The sequence below is a fragment of the Saccostrea cucullata genome, unplaced genomic scaffold (assembly GCF_032062105.1).
Source record: "Saccostrea cucullata isolate Sc308-1 unplaced genomic scaffold, CSIRO_AGI_Scuc_v1 ctg383, whole genome shotgun sequence".
In the NCBI taxonomy this organism is placed as follows: Eukaryota; Metazoa; Mollusca; class Bivalvia; order Ostreida; family Ostreidae; genus Saccostrea; species Saccostrea cuccullata.
This window is the reverse complement of record NW_026933671.1, coordinates 114,413-129,171: the sequence shown is the minus strand read 5'-3', so window position 1 is coordinate 129,171 and position 14,759 is coordinate 114,413. Positions and strand designations below refer to the sequence as shown.

Sequence of the window (14,759 nt, the reverse complement as noted above, 5' to 3'; positions counted from 1 at the left end):
ACTGTGACATGACCCAGAGATATTTTTTTTAAGTCAACCATTCAACTGTGATTAAATAAAACTTTTTGTGGGCATTTCTTATGCAAATGAGCAGAAACTATACTTTATCTGCAAAATATCAATGATACAAAACAATTTATTTTTAGTGATGACGGAAAACTGAATCCTTATCTTAAATGATATAGACATAGAGCCTGATAGGAGTCATTCAAATTACACGATGGCGCTTTTAGTATTTATTCAAATTTGAGATGAATTGAGAACAGAAATTTACAACGTAAAGTTACAAGTAGCAGATTTAAAATATTTAAAAAGGAGGGAATGGGGGCAGTGCACAAATGTTTTTTTTTTTTGCATAAAATGCCCAAACTGGAAAATTGGGAATCATAATCAGGCCTGACACTATGTGCATGATCATTACGTGTTGATAAATTAAAAGTGCACACAAGTTAAGCAAACATTACAAGTATTAATTTATGAAAGCCACAAGGAAAAAAATCCTGGATTCGCCTTCAATTACTAGAGTAGTTTACATTTTGTTTCAAACATGAAGGTGATGAGTCAGACATTGCTTGAATTTCTCTTCGAATACAACCTCCCCAAAACATTTTTTCTTCAAATACCATTCCCACATGATTCTAAAGTATCAAAATGCAGCACTAAATTCGTAGCATAAATAATTAAAAAAAAATGTCATCAAGAGCTAAATAGACAGGAAAAAACCTATGCAATTAAATATAAACTAGAGGTACTGTGAGCAATGAGCTCACTAAATGATACCCCCCGCCTCCCATAATGTCCATGTGTTGCTATATATTGTTTACGGTAATGTGTAAAGAGGAATAACTCGTCCCTTAAATGTTATCCAGAAGCTTCTATACATATGACGTCATAGGTAAAGATATAATGGCAATGTTCATGTTTTTGCTATGGGAAACCTAAAATACGTGTGGAATAAAAAAGTAAAATAGGAGGTGCACAATGGCAATATATAATAAAGATTCTGTGAAAGTTTCATTAAATTTCACTCAGTAGTATAAGAGGAGTTGCGGATAAGAGATAAAGCGTAACAGACGGACGGACAGACGGACGGACGTACAGACAGACGGACGGACGGACGGACGGAAATCCCGATTACTATATACCCCCACTTTTCAAGCGGGGGGTATAATAAAATTTTGGGGAAAATCATTAATTTATGTATAATGCATCTCATAACTACAATATGTATAATGATACCTGCATGTCCACCTCACTCGGCATTTCAGTCGCAATTGCTTTAAAATAGGATACTAAATCAACTTTCTTCAAAATCATCTGATTGGTTGAGAGGTATGTACCCAAAAACATATGTAAATTATTAAGGTCATAAGAAAAGTCACGTCAAAAGTTATTAAGATTACTCTTTTCCTATTGTATCGGAGATACAGTGCGGGGCCCGGCTTCAGCTATCGCTCTCGCCTTAAGTCCCGCCCTGTATTTCCTATACGGTAGGAAACTCATACTCTAAATTTAACATAAGCAGCTAAATACTTCAATTTAGCTGTCACATACATTTGGAGAAGGCGAGCGACAATCTATTGTTTGTTTACAACAAACATCATTTTGGCTCAAAGCATGATGGAGTTAAAAAAAAACCTTTTTTGGAGTCACGCCTTTTTTGGAGTTTGTCACCTGTTAACTGGATTAGACCACAGGAGTCGGCAATTTTATCAATAAATAGTAAATAAATGGTAAACAGGCATAAATCCTATCAGTGAGCTTAGCGAGCTCGCTACGCTCGCGAAGCTCACTGATAGGATTTATGCCTGTTTACCATTTATTTACTATTTATTGATAAAATTGCCGACTCCTGTGATTAGACTAGGCATTCCTGTTTTCAATATGCGTGAATATAATTATCATTATTTAACCATAAGCGAAGTGACGCTTGTAACTGCGAGCTCTTAGGACAATGCCTGGTCAAAGAGAAAATTTGGACTACTGCACATTCATTCCATAGAATTTTTTTCCGCAGTAATTTGGACCCACAATGCATCGCTTCATACACCAATGCTAAAGCAACCCAGTGATTGGGATAAGCACGCGCCCTGCGCCATAGTCGCATTAAATTTTAAAATGTCACATTAAAATTAAAAACGCTGCGCCATCGTGGCGCATATAATGTACTGCATACTTTTAAACTTTGAGCTTTCCCCCAAGCGCTTGTAGTCTTTCCCATAACAATCGCTGTCAATTTACGCTTGAAATAAAAACAGTGTTTTACATCGTTCAGTTAAAGCGTTCGTATGACTTTTGTTTCTCCAGTATCTAATCAAACAGTTACGTGTTTTCTGATTGGCTAACGGGCACGAAATAAACTGGTGTCAGGAGTGCAGCCAGGGATTTATCAAGGCTGTTTTTACTACCGGTAAACGGTACCTTTCCCCTCTTGAAAAAGTTGAAAAATTCCCCTTTTTCAGATAGAAAATTCTCCGATGAAACGGAGAATATTTAAAACATCGTACTGAGATTTTCCGTTTTTGTCCGATTGAAGTTTAACAGCATATCCTAATTCACCATCCTAGTCATTCGAACGCTTTTAAAAGAGAGAGTAGTAAAGCTTCTATTTGATATTGAATCGGTAAACATGTGCCATGTCCATGATGTCAAAATATACGTATGCGATTGCAGAGTTAAAAAGAAAAGTGTAGATGAGTAAGATGGAGCTTAAATCACTATGAATCGGAAGAATGGAGTAACAACAAATACAATGTTAGTAGTGAAACATGAAAAACGGAATTGATTTGTGAAACATATTGAGAGAAAAAATTAAATAAAGTACTGACCTAGTTTAAATTTTTTTTCTCTAATTTAATATTTTGTCTCAAAAGTGAAGTTTTTGTGGCCTTTGTAAAGGTATACAAATGGCCCTCAGAAGCTCTAAGAATGCAGGATTTTGCTCCATTTATTTAAAAATTTTCCGGGGGGGCATGCCCCCGGATCCCCCTAGATTACTCGCGCCTCCGGCGCTCAGGTCGAGCCTGCGGCTCTCATTTTTCCCCTTTACATATAAAACGGTAGTAAAACAAAATAGCTAGATAAATCCCTGGCAGCATGCTGCCTAAGAAAATACCTCGTACCGATAAGGACAGACTTTTCTTAATTTTCACAATCATAACAAACAAATTTAAGTTAATCGCTACAAAATGACTCGGAAGAAGTATAACATGCTGACAGAACGAATGGAGATAAATCTGACGGTAAGACTGATGATGTAGTCTCGAAGGAAAAACCAAAACGAAAATTGGAGGGAAGCAGTATAGATCTAAACCAGGCTTTAAATCATTTTAAAGATGTCAAACATCGGACACAAAAAATAAAGAATTGAAATTAAATTGCAGTGTTTATTTATTTTCTGACACTTGTGAATACAAATATACTAATTAATTTTGTATCTTTTAATGTCGTCATTCAATAATTTGACAATTTCAATTAAGTAAAGTCAACTGAAATTCAAACAGCAAGTAATCAATTGCAAATTTGTAACTAGGAAATGTCCCATTAAAAAGTCTGTTTGGCGCATTGAATTTTGAAATGTCACATTGACACTGACTTGGGGTGCGCCATTGTCACATTTACTCCCTAGCTTATCCCAATCACTGGCAACCGTGAACGTTCTCTTGAGAATAACGACAAAAGCTAAACGAATAATAAACTTGCCTTGATTTAATGAATTTATCTGTTTATTGCAGAAAAATAGTCATAAAGTGATTGAAATCAGCACTGTTCAGGCTTCGGTTTGGTAAAGCAACATGCAAACGACGTCATATGACGTCCGAGTCTTACACGCACCAAATGTCACATGCGGTTTGACGAGTCCGATCTAATGAAAACTGGATAAGTATCTGCGCTCGCCCTAACGATCGCACCGGCAACATATTATAGGCCTACAGATCAAATGATAAACATTTGATGCGTAGTGCATGTCACAAGTCATTATGGATAAATAAATAACGTTATTTATGTCTCTACACTTTACATTAGAGTATACTAAATACGGTTGTTCGCATAAAAAACATCATCCAAAAAATTACCATCATAAACTGTCAACCTCAAAAACTTCGACCAATCCGACCAATGGTCAAAATCCACTGCAGACTCGAGACAGTCAGCTCATCACCGGATGTACATAACCTTAGAGGTGCTGCTAAAACACGAAAGCACTCTGTGTCAAACGAATCACATGCAAGTAATTTAATTCGTCATGTTCAGGGGCTCGTTTTATAAACAACCAATCTAAGACCAACACGTAAGTCTGTTAATAATTTTCTAATTAACATCATATTGAAAATGGTTTACATCTATTCTTTTTAAAAGAAATGAGATGAGATATTTTGTTAAACAGAATCATTAGTTATTACCACAGAATTTTACTACATGTATCAACTTTTAAAATTTGTGGTCTTAGTCGTAAGTTCTTTTGTAGAACGGATCCCAGGTCCTTAAAAATGAGAGAAAGCAGAACTCTGGTAGCATTTTACTATATTTAGGCGCTTAGAAACTGTTTAAAAATAAATAAATAAATGGAAATATAAAATTAATTATTGTTTTCAGGATGAAGACGTTGGGTCTGCAGGTAGGTAATTCATTACTGAAGCTCAAAAAAAAAAAAAAATTAAATAAAGAAAGAAAAGAAAAAAGAGAACGTTTACAAATTCAATATACTGCCAGCATTAAAAAATATTTGAGATAAAGGAAACGTGTATTATTTAAACACCCAATTTTATGTTAACGCCCCCAAAATCTACCTGATTCAAGATCAATAATTTACCGCCTGTCAATCATTAAAAAAACAATAGCTTCTGATTTGATTGACAGGTCAGCCACCCGTGCTACATGATAGTCTGAGTTTGTGTCCTTTGAAAACGATTGCCTGGTCACGCGTCAAACACTTTCATGTAGCCGCCTTGTATACACAGAAGTTAAAAAAGAATCTTGGTAAAATTTTATTTTAAAAACAATTGAGAGTAGATAATTAAAACATGACTTTATAAAATATTTGCTTTTAAACTCAACGGCTATATTGTATATTTTAGGCGATATGTCGTACAAGATATCTGCTGTAGAATTTAGACCAGTCCGTGCACAGGAACGCTATTTGCAGATTAAAATTGGAATATGATAAATAGGAAAAGATTTTAGCACAAACGGCACGGATGAAAAAAAAAAATCCCATGTTTTATCTACATATATATGAATACAATCTATACCATGTTCCGTTGTAAAGTTCTGAAATGTCCGAAACAGCTATAGGAGTTTCGAGATTGTAACTTTTAGTTCGAATTTCCTAACATCTGTCAATACCCAATATTCGGAATTAAAAAGTGAATAAATACAACCAAAGATCAATTCTTAAAAGTATAAAAGAAATCTTGCAAACGATAAAAAAAAAAATTTAAACACACGAACACCCGGAAATTGTGAATATTTTCGACACTATTGTTGATCAGAACGTATAGGCCTAGGCAATATTCCTATCGCGGTACGGTGCATTGTATATGTTCACACGACGCATAGGCCTACCTTATAATGAATGGAATATTTTATTATTTTTTTTTTTTACACAAGTTTAATTTAAAAAATGATGTGTACTTTGTAGTTTTACTCTGTGTTCTTTTTTTTTAATTTGTCTTTTTTTCTAAATAAAAAAAAACCGATATTTCTTTATAATTTTTTTCTTCATTAGATATCGCTGAAAGTATTTTATAAATAAATTTTATATTGAAATATTTCAATTATTTCAAGTAGTTTCACTCAAATTTAGACATGAAACACGGAATGTTGACCCTGATCACCAGACACAGACTTCCTGTGTAATGCTACGTGTATATAGATTTTTGACATCTTGGGTATCGGGGGTCTCCAGGTAAATAACACCACTGTTACTTGGACCACTCCCCCTCCTCAGGTAACCGTACGGTAAAAAAATTGGGTCTTTAAATACCTTTATCTAGTTGTTTAGGAAACTTATTTAGTGGACTACTGCAAACAAGATTGTCAGATTATCTAGAAAGTAATTCTCTTCTAAACCCTTTCCAGTCTGGCTTTAGAAAGCAACGTCGTACAACTGATAATATATTTGTTTTAAAAACATTAATTAACAAATATGTTTTCTGCAAAAAAACAGAATTATATGCTTGCTTTGTTGATTTTAAAAAAGCATTCGATACTGTGTGGAGACCAGGCCTGGGGGCCATAAAACTTAGACAAGCTCACTTTTGATCTCAGTCTCACTTTTCCACTATATGTTCCTTTGGAAAAAGTGAGACTGAGATCAAAAGTGAGCTCATCTAAGTTTTATGGCCCCAAGGCCTGGTCTTCTTCATAAGCTTTTAAATAAAGGTATTGGAGGTAATTTCTATAGAATTATTGAACATGTATATTCTACCACTGTATGTGCTGTTAAACAATCAAATGTTCATAGCGATTTTTTTCCTACAAATCGTGGAGTAAAACAGGGAGATAATTTGAGTCCAACACTTTTTAACATTTTTATTGATGATTTTATAAAATATTTAGATTCTTCGAAAACATGCCCTGTTCAATTGAACAACATTAACTTTAACAGCTTATTTTTTTGCAGATGATTTATTACTTGTATCTGAATCAGTAGATGGGCTACAACAATGTCTTGATTCACTGGAAAGATATTGTTGTGAATGGAAGCTAGAAGTAAATACACAAAAAACTAATGCTATGGTATTTTCTAGTAAAAACCTTAAAAAATTGAGTTGTAAAACAATGAAGTTTAAAGAAGAGGTTATTGATTTTGTTGATGAATATAAATATTTGGGTGTTGTCCTAAAAAATAATGGTAAATTGAAATATGCATGCGAGAATTTAGCAGGTAGAGCAAGGAAAGCATATTTTATGATCAAATCAAAACTACCAAACAATGTTAGACTCTCAGTAAAGGATCAGTATAAGATATATGAATCATGCATTATACCAATTTTAACTTATGCTTCTGAAATCTGGATAAGTGATTTTAAGAAAATTACAAAAGACTTTGATAAAACTCCATTTGAAAAAATTCAAAATTTCATCTTGAAAGACATTTTAGGGGTCCATAATAAAGCTTCTAATTTAGCAGTTAGAGTAGAGTTTGGTGCACTTCCCATTATTTTCAGAGTTTATAAATTAATATTTAGATATTATTATAGATTTAAAAAACTTGTTGCAGATCAAGAGAATTCAAACTTACTTTTACAACATGCATATTTAGAGGATGAAAAACTTGCAGGAAGTGGAAAAACATGTTGGCAAAACTGTATACAAACTATACTTGATGAAGTTATTGGTTCAATTAAATGCTAATGCATTATCAATAAATGATTTTGAAAATAATTTGAAAAAATATTTTGAGAATATAGTTTTTAAGGATATAATAAATATCAGAGAAAAAGGTAATGGTAAATTATCATTCTACAGCCAGTTAATAAGTCAAGGGAATCTAAACAAACTTGAAATTCAACCATACTTAAATTTTTCCATTTCCAAGAATCTTCGTTCTTTTTTGACTCGATTGAGAATAAGTGCTCACAAATTACAGATAGAGGTTGGCAGATATATTGTAACCCAATTATACCAAGAGATGAAAGATTTTGTATTAATTGTAAAAATGTGGTTGAAGATGAACATCATTTTTTATTTGTATGTCCTCTATATAAACAACTAAGAAGTGAATTTTGTACACTTTTTAATAATACATGTATATCTTATGAAATTCTTAATCCAGCAGATGTTAATTCTACAAGAAATATTTGTAACTTCATACGTGATGCATGTAATATAAGAAAATCTATGTGACTATATATTTTATATTTGTTTACTGTATGTATGACTTGCGCCACATGTGGTTTTTGTCAAATTGAATAAATGATAAATATAGGGCGGTAATAGAAATGGAAGTAAAAATGGTCTTAGAATTTCTTATTTTAAAACAGTTTCTATAGGCGTCGGAACCAGGAGGGAGGGGGCTTCCCCTTCTACTTTTTTTTGCAAAGATAGATGTAATATAGGCATTGGAAATTGGGGTTTACCTTTCTTTTGTTGGTTTAGCCCCCCTTTCAATTAGCCCCCCCCCCCCCCACTTTCCATACGCCTATGCTTTCTTTTATACCTGGATGAAAATGTTATCAAATAGGAGTTGTCTCTCTTTTCATAATTCAAACTATTCACCTGACCTGTAAGGGGGAGGGGACTGCCCCTTTTTTCTGAGTATAGTGTCAGCAATTCAGAAGTTAAAAAAAATATATGTAGTACATGTATGTACATGTACTGATCCTTGCTGACAAGTCAAGTATGTCTGTTTGTAAGGCTCATTATCTAAATTTTATTTTAAAGGAACTGGGATTTAATTTTACTAGTGGTAATCCAACTTTTACCCATAGCTCCCTTTCTAAGGAGAATATTCTTCAAAATCATATGTCAGCTTAGAATGTTTTTAATTTTTCCAACAACCAGAATGAATTTGAAATACCATATCCATATTTTTTTCCAAAACTTCACAAAAATCCTTACAAAGATACAAAGCGGGTTCCAGTTGAGTTAATGTTCTACCAAGCTCTTTCTTTACTCCTCACTATTAACAGCAGTGAAGGAGAAACTTCAGGAGTACTGTGCAAGAATATATGCGAGAAGTACATGGTGTGAATTAGATATGGATACTTAAAAATTCCAAGGAACTTTTGAAAAAAATTGAAATCACAAACCAAAGCCAAGAACATAATCAAAGTATTGAAAGAACTGAAAGCCGGGCTTTAATTTGTCGAGTATATCGTCTGGTCCGAAATTAGTACATACTTTATTTTTTTTTTTCCTTTTGGCCATTAATTTTTAACAGGTAGAGTTTGTATGAATATGATTCAAAACAATATCCCATATAACAGTAATTAAAATTATAACAGTCCAGACCCCAAGATATGCTATGATTTTAAAATTTAATAAATCATATTTCCAAGAAAATATCGCATATTTTCTATTCAATAAGCATTTTTTTCTCATAATTTAAAAATTCAGTCTTGGAATAGTTAAAATAATGCACATATATATCTTAATTCTTAAAATTCCAATTCACTATATACTATTAATTTCCTAAAAATCAAAACGAGAATATAACTACTAACATAACATCGACGAGAACGATATGAAACACGAAACTCTTCAACAGTTTCAACATTTCGAAAGCCTGCGCTATTGAAAATAGTTCGCTTAGAATATGCATTCAGCAGCGTATGTGCACAAATTGTTATATTACGATTATCCCATAAAGCAAATATCTAATTTCTTTTTCAGTTTAAATCTCAAGCAATCTGTGGGTACCTATTGAGTCCCTTTATTCGTGAAAAGGAGAAAAAGAAAGCTTAATTGCTGTTGCCTTCAACTCGACATTTAGATCTATCGACGAAGTATTTTATTTCCATTCTGTCGGGTTCATATATCCTGATGAAAACTATCACAGAGACTGAAAAATCTCTTTCATATTTGAATATTTAACTAGAATACGGTTATTAAAGAAACAGAGCTTTATTATTAACGCAATGACTTTAACTTTTCAATAGACAAATTCCCTTACTTATAATATGCAGCAATAAACCTTTATCAAATACATATGGGGCTTTATATCTCCCAGTTGATTCGATTCACAAGAGCATGCTCTACTTTTGTACAATTTCTTAAACAAGGTAAGTTAAGAATTATTGACAAACAAGTTGATAAAACAAGAATTTTAGCTGTCTCGTTTAAAGTAATCATTTCGAAAGTTCTGTAGTCGATATTCAAATACAATTTGTCATAATGTCAAAAATGCTGCCTGACTTTTTCTTACTAATTGTTAGCTATTGGCCATTATTTACATGCTGAATTTTCGACGATTTTCCCGTTATTTTCCGATCATAACTAGGAACACACACCGGTGGTACCTGATCTCACCTCTGATGTTTAGGAGGCCCGTGTTTGCTCTGCTCCTGATTTGTATTGTTTTATGGACTTTTGAACTCGTATTGAATACGGTTAGTTATTTCCATATTTTCATGAACACATTTTTGTTATGCATTACAGTTGTTTAAATGGTATTAAATATATTTTTTTATAATATCTTGACTTTTTATTTCAAACTTTAGACATTAGATACGTTTAAAATTTGAACAAAATACATGTACATGGAATATATAGAGAACAGCTATTATATACAAGCTCAAAGTCCATTGAATGTAAAGGTAAAGATAATGAACTGGTCGATCTAAATTAAAAATCCATAATACAAATTAACAGTACAAATATTTGAACACGTACCCCTGGACATTGCAGAGGTGGGATTGTTTCCCTAACAGGAGTACTCATGAGCGTCCATTTTGACCGGTCATGAATCAGTGGATGCTCACTTTTCCCAGACACTTGATCCCACATCTGCAAAATCCAGGGGTACATATCCAAATGATAAAAGATTTAAGTTAAGCCCTGGTGGAGAAAAAAAATAAGCGTAAACAAAAGAGGAATTATTCATTGAGGAATTCCTTGCTTTTACATAATATTTACAAGCGAAAAACAAATGATATGCATCTTAGAACTTGTAGTCCACAAGAACAATTAGGACTGTTTATTAGGTTACAGCGATACAAGTCAGAATTTAAAGTACCGATACAATTACATGTATGTCTTAACCTTGTATGAATTATGTTCAAAAACATTTTACCACATGAAAAATATTTCTGAGGTTTACAATACTGATGTGCAAAATTTTTTTGATAGAAGTTGTCTCCCTTGTTTTAAGACTAAGGGAATTCCACTTTCTAACAGTATCAGTATGAATGATTTATTATATAGTTCTAATCTGTATTTTGGCAAAGAAAAGTTTAAGGAATTCCTGGAAATTCCTATCAAAATGGTCAGGAAACATTCTATTAATGAAAGATTGTATTTACTAACAATGTCATTATATTGATTGTAGAATTTGCAAAATGTTTATTTAAACGAGACGGTTGAGACCCGTGTTTTATCTGGCTATCAACAAGAAGATCTAAACTCTTTGTTAGCCTCTCAATGCATATGTCCAAAAATCACGTCATGATTGAAATTGGATATATTATTAGAAAAATATGTATGATTACATGTTATATTTAAAACGAATTTATTGTTTAAAAGCAATTAAGATTACTTTTCAACAATCAACATATATAGAAAAAAAATATGAATACAATTCTTTTAATCAGTTTGAAGGCGTGATGGATATTGATCAAATCTGATTGACAAAGCAGGGGAGGGACATATAATACATCACAGATAAATAGCAATATACCTTAATCATTTAATAAATCAGCAGATATATATAAACTGAAATCTCTTAATATATATACATCAATTTTACGTTAAAAATTATTTTGTCTTGATAAACCTTTTTTTTTCGAATTCATATTGCCTAAAGATTTAGTACATGAAAGACAAAACAGAATATTGAGTTGAGTTATGTTGGTTTAATTTGTACTGGGTAAGCTGACATTTTCCCAGGGTATAAAATGTCAATATTCTTTTTAATGTTTGAAGTTTTGTCTTATGTGTCTAGATCAGTTTGTTATGATTGTGTACTTTAATCCGACAATGAAGGCCATATTCCATTTAAAACAAGTTCTAATTAAAACGTCATCAAGTACATGTATCAACACTGATTAATTTGAAAGAATGTAATCAATCAGATTTCAAAATCATAGTTATTTAAAGAAATCTGTGGATTCACTTCTGAAATTTTAAGGAAAAAAGGTTTTTGTGTTATTAAATTAAATAAATCAACAAATGTTGTCCAATATTAATTTGTCTTTTACAACACCGGATGAATGAGTGTGCAGTGACTAGTAATTAGAAGTTATCTTTTTTTTTTTTTTTTTTTTTTAAATCATGTGTTCGAAAGAATGCATTAAACAAATGTTAAGGAAAACACTTAATAAATTCAGATGATTATAAAAGCTTGATTATAAACGTAGGGGTTTGATATTGTGTAAATAAATCACTTTGGTACAGTTCACAGGCTGGATTGAATTATTTCTCATCAAGATTAACATTGAAATTTGATGCATATAAATTTGAATGATTTATTAAGAAATACTGGGGTTGCATTTCAATAATTGACGAGCATTGTTTAAAGCATCAATGTACATATATAATTAATAATTATTCTTCCAAGTAATTTATTGAAATGTACTGCCTCATCTTAGCATTCTGTTATTTTGTTTGATCCATCTCAAGAAAAAAGTTAATCTTAATATTTGATTTTGATTAAAAAAAAAGCAATAATGAAATACTGTATTCGATTTTATGAAAACATTGTTCTTCGTGATATTGAAAGGAATTTAATGTTTATTGCACATAAGGTAGCAAACAATAAAACTTATGAAAAAAAACAAGCAATGGATGTCTATTTTCAAAAAAGACTTGATATGGCGGGAATATTGTATTCAATTTGTCAAAAGAGTACAATGAACGACTTTTAAAGATTTTTATTTGTATGGTAACAGTTACATCAATATATAAATAATGCTTTTTGTTTATTGCTTTAAAATGAATAATTGGATTTCCTTATATAACGTAATAATTTATGAAATGTAGCAAAAATAGGTATATTAATTATGCAATCTCCATTGAAATGTTTTAAAATAAATAGAAATAATTGTTTAAATCTTCCTTGTCAAAATCAATGATCAACTGTAAAAAAAAATATGGGACTGATTAAATGTAGAAAACAATAATTATAATTTTAAAATTAAGATGATTAATTACGATTAATTATAAATGAGGAAGATTAATAATAAATTAATAAAGTTTTAATATGCTACATGTACTGTGTTAACAAAACAATTGCAAATATGATAAGTATGAATCTCACGAAAATGTAGACACGGGGAACTTTAACTTCAATGAATATCAGTAAAATGTAATTATCAATGCAATAAAACGGTTATAGAAACACATCTGTTGTCTGACTAATTTCTTTCTCTGCACCAGTCATTATCAGAGTGTTTTTTGAGCAGATCTCTATAGTGCGTGTGATGACTTGATGTACAGAGACCCCCTCTTAAGGGACCCTTTCCTTGCCACGCGAAGCTTGCCGTCACCCCTCGTCTGCTCCGCTCCTCAGCTGTCTGGATCCGCCTAGAATCCGGTATCCTCTCTGATTTGGCGCTTGACAATCTAGCTATCATACTGTTTAAATCAGACTTTTTCATCTTCTTGTTACCTGTTGTCAAAATAGCTAGGTTAAAATGTAAACATTTCCGAAAATAAATCTTTATTGGGAATTAAAATATACTATGTTAATTTTTTTAGCACTTGGATGATTTTATTTACTAAAATAAAAATGTTCATCAAATTTAGAATTATTTTTATATATTTATACTCTTTTGAAATGAATTGATGATCTCTGATATTTTTAAAATATTGCTTGTTTTATTTTAAATTAAGATTAACGTATCTTTTAATTCAAAATTATCTTTATCACATGTACATTTACCTAAAATAAATAAAAAATATTTAATAATAGGCACATTTTATTCCACAGTACTGTTTCGGTAACTACAGTGTCTTAAATCTTACCTCACCCATAGTCGTCATTCTTCAGAAAAAAGTATCAAAAATCGAAATTTTTCACTATAGATACCTGTAATTTATGAAGTTACCTGCAAATCTACCCCCGGAAGTGCCCGAACCACATCTTTGGTCTGCGTTGGTATCAATGGCAGGGTTATGAACACTTGAAGAAGATTTAGGTTGTGAAAGTCTTTCGATTAGAGAGCCCAGGTCAGATTTGGACAGTGTCTCTAAACCCATGTACTTTTTACTCAGCCCAGACATCGGAATAGGGCGCCTTGGGGTAAATTCCTTCTTCTTTGGTACAAACTCTGTATGCGGCAGCCCAACCTCTATGAAATTCATTTTCCAAATTTTATCAGAATTTTATTCTATTCACGAACACCTTTGATGATACTCTTGCACGAACATCATGATTCATAAATCACCCTACCACAAAACTGCAAATATAAATGCCAATTGGAAAATTCCCATTCCGTTATTTCCTTTAAGACAGAAATATCTGAGACGAGTCCACCTTACATAATAATGTTGTTAAAGGGTCTACATAACATTTGATTTGACCATCCGGTCTGTCAAAGGGAACACATCTTTTAAAAGGCATTTATGACTAAGCTTCAGACATAAACAATAAGTATTCTGTATTGATGTAAATAATAGTGCTTTGATCAATACGCCGAGATTTGTTAGTCTTAAATGGCTTAAAGAACATAATTTTATCATTTTGATCTAGAGATAGGCTTCCAAATAATAACAAGGCTGATTTGTGCAGACTGATGTGGGAGCGCGTATTCATTATTACGAAGAAACCACCTGCCTAGATACTCATTGTTTAGTAAAACTCTATTGTTTCAAAGAGAGTAAATGAGTAAACTGCCCGGTATTGACAGTTAAGTTTTATTTCAACGAGAAAGGATATAGCAGCTTTCAATTTTACACCTTTTTCTGGAGGGGTGAAATTTAGAGATGTAGTGAAACAAATGGAGATAACGAACACTATTCAGACTCTAAAATCCATTCAAACAATATAAATCAGGAGCAAAGTAAAGCATGAACCAAAAAAAAAAACAACAAACAAACAAACAAACCATCAGAGAAGGGATCTGGTGCCATGAAGGAGTAACAGTCTCAACATACAT

General features: G+C 32.1%; 1 protein-coding gene across 1 annotated transcript; it reads right to left on the bottom strand.

The window, feature by feature from the left end:
• Window positions 1–12,742: 12,742 nt before the first annotated feature.
• On the bottom strand, window positions 12,743–14,236 carry LOC134238911 (uncharacterized). Its single transcript, XM_062721029.1, has 2 exons — window positions 13,710–14,236; window positions 12,743–13,270 (listed from the first exon to the last, which is right to left on the bottom strand). The coding sequence occupies exons 1-2, from the start codon at window positions 13,963–13,965 to the stop codon at window positions 13,017–13,019; spliced, it is 510 nt and encodes a 169-aa protein (XP_062577013.1). The 5' UTR covers window positions 13,966–14,236; the 3' UTR covers window positions 12,743–13,016.
• Window positions 14,237–14,759: the final 523 nt, after the last annotated feature.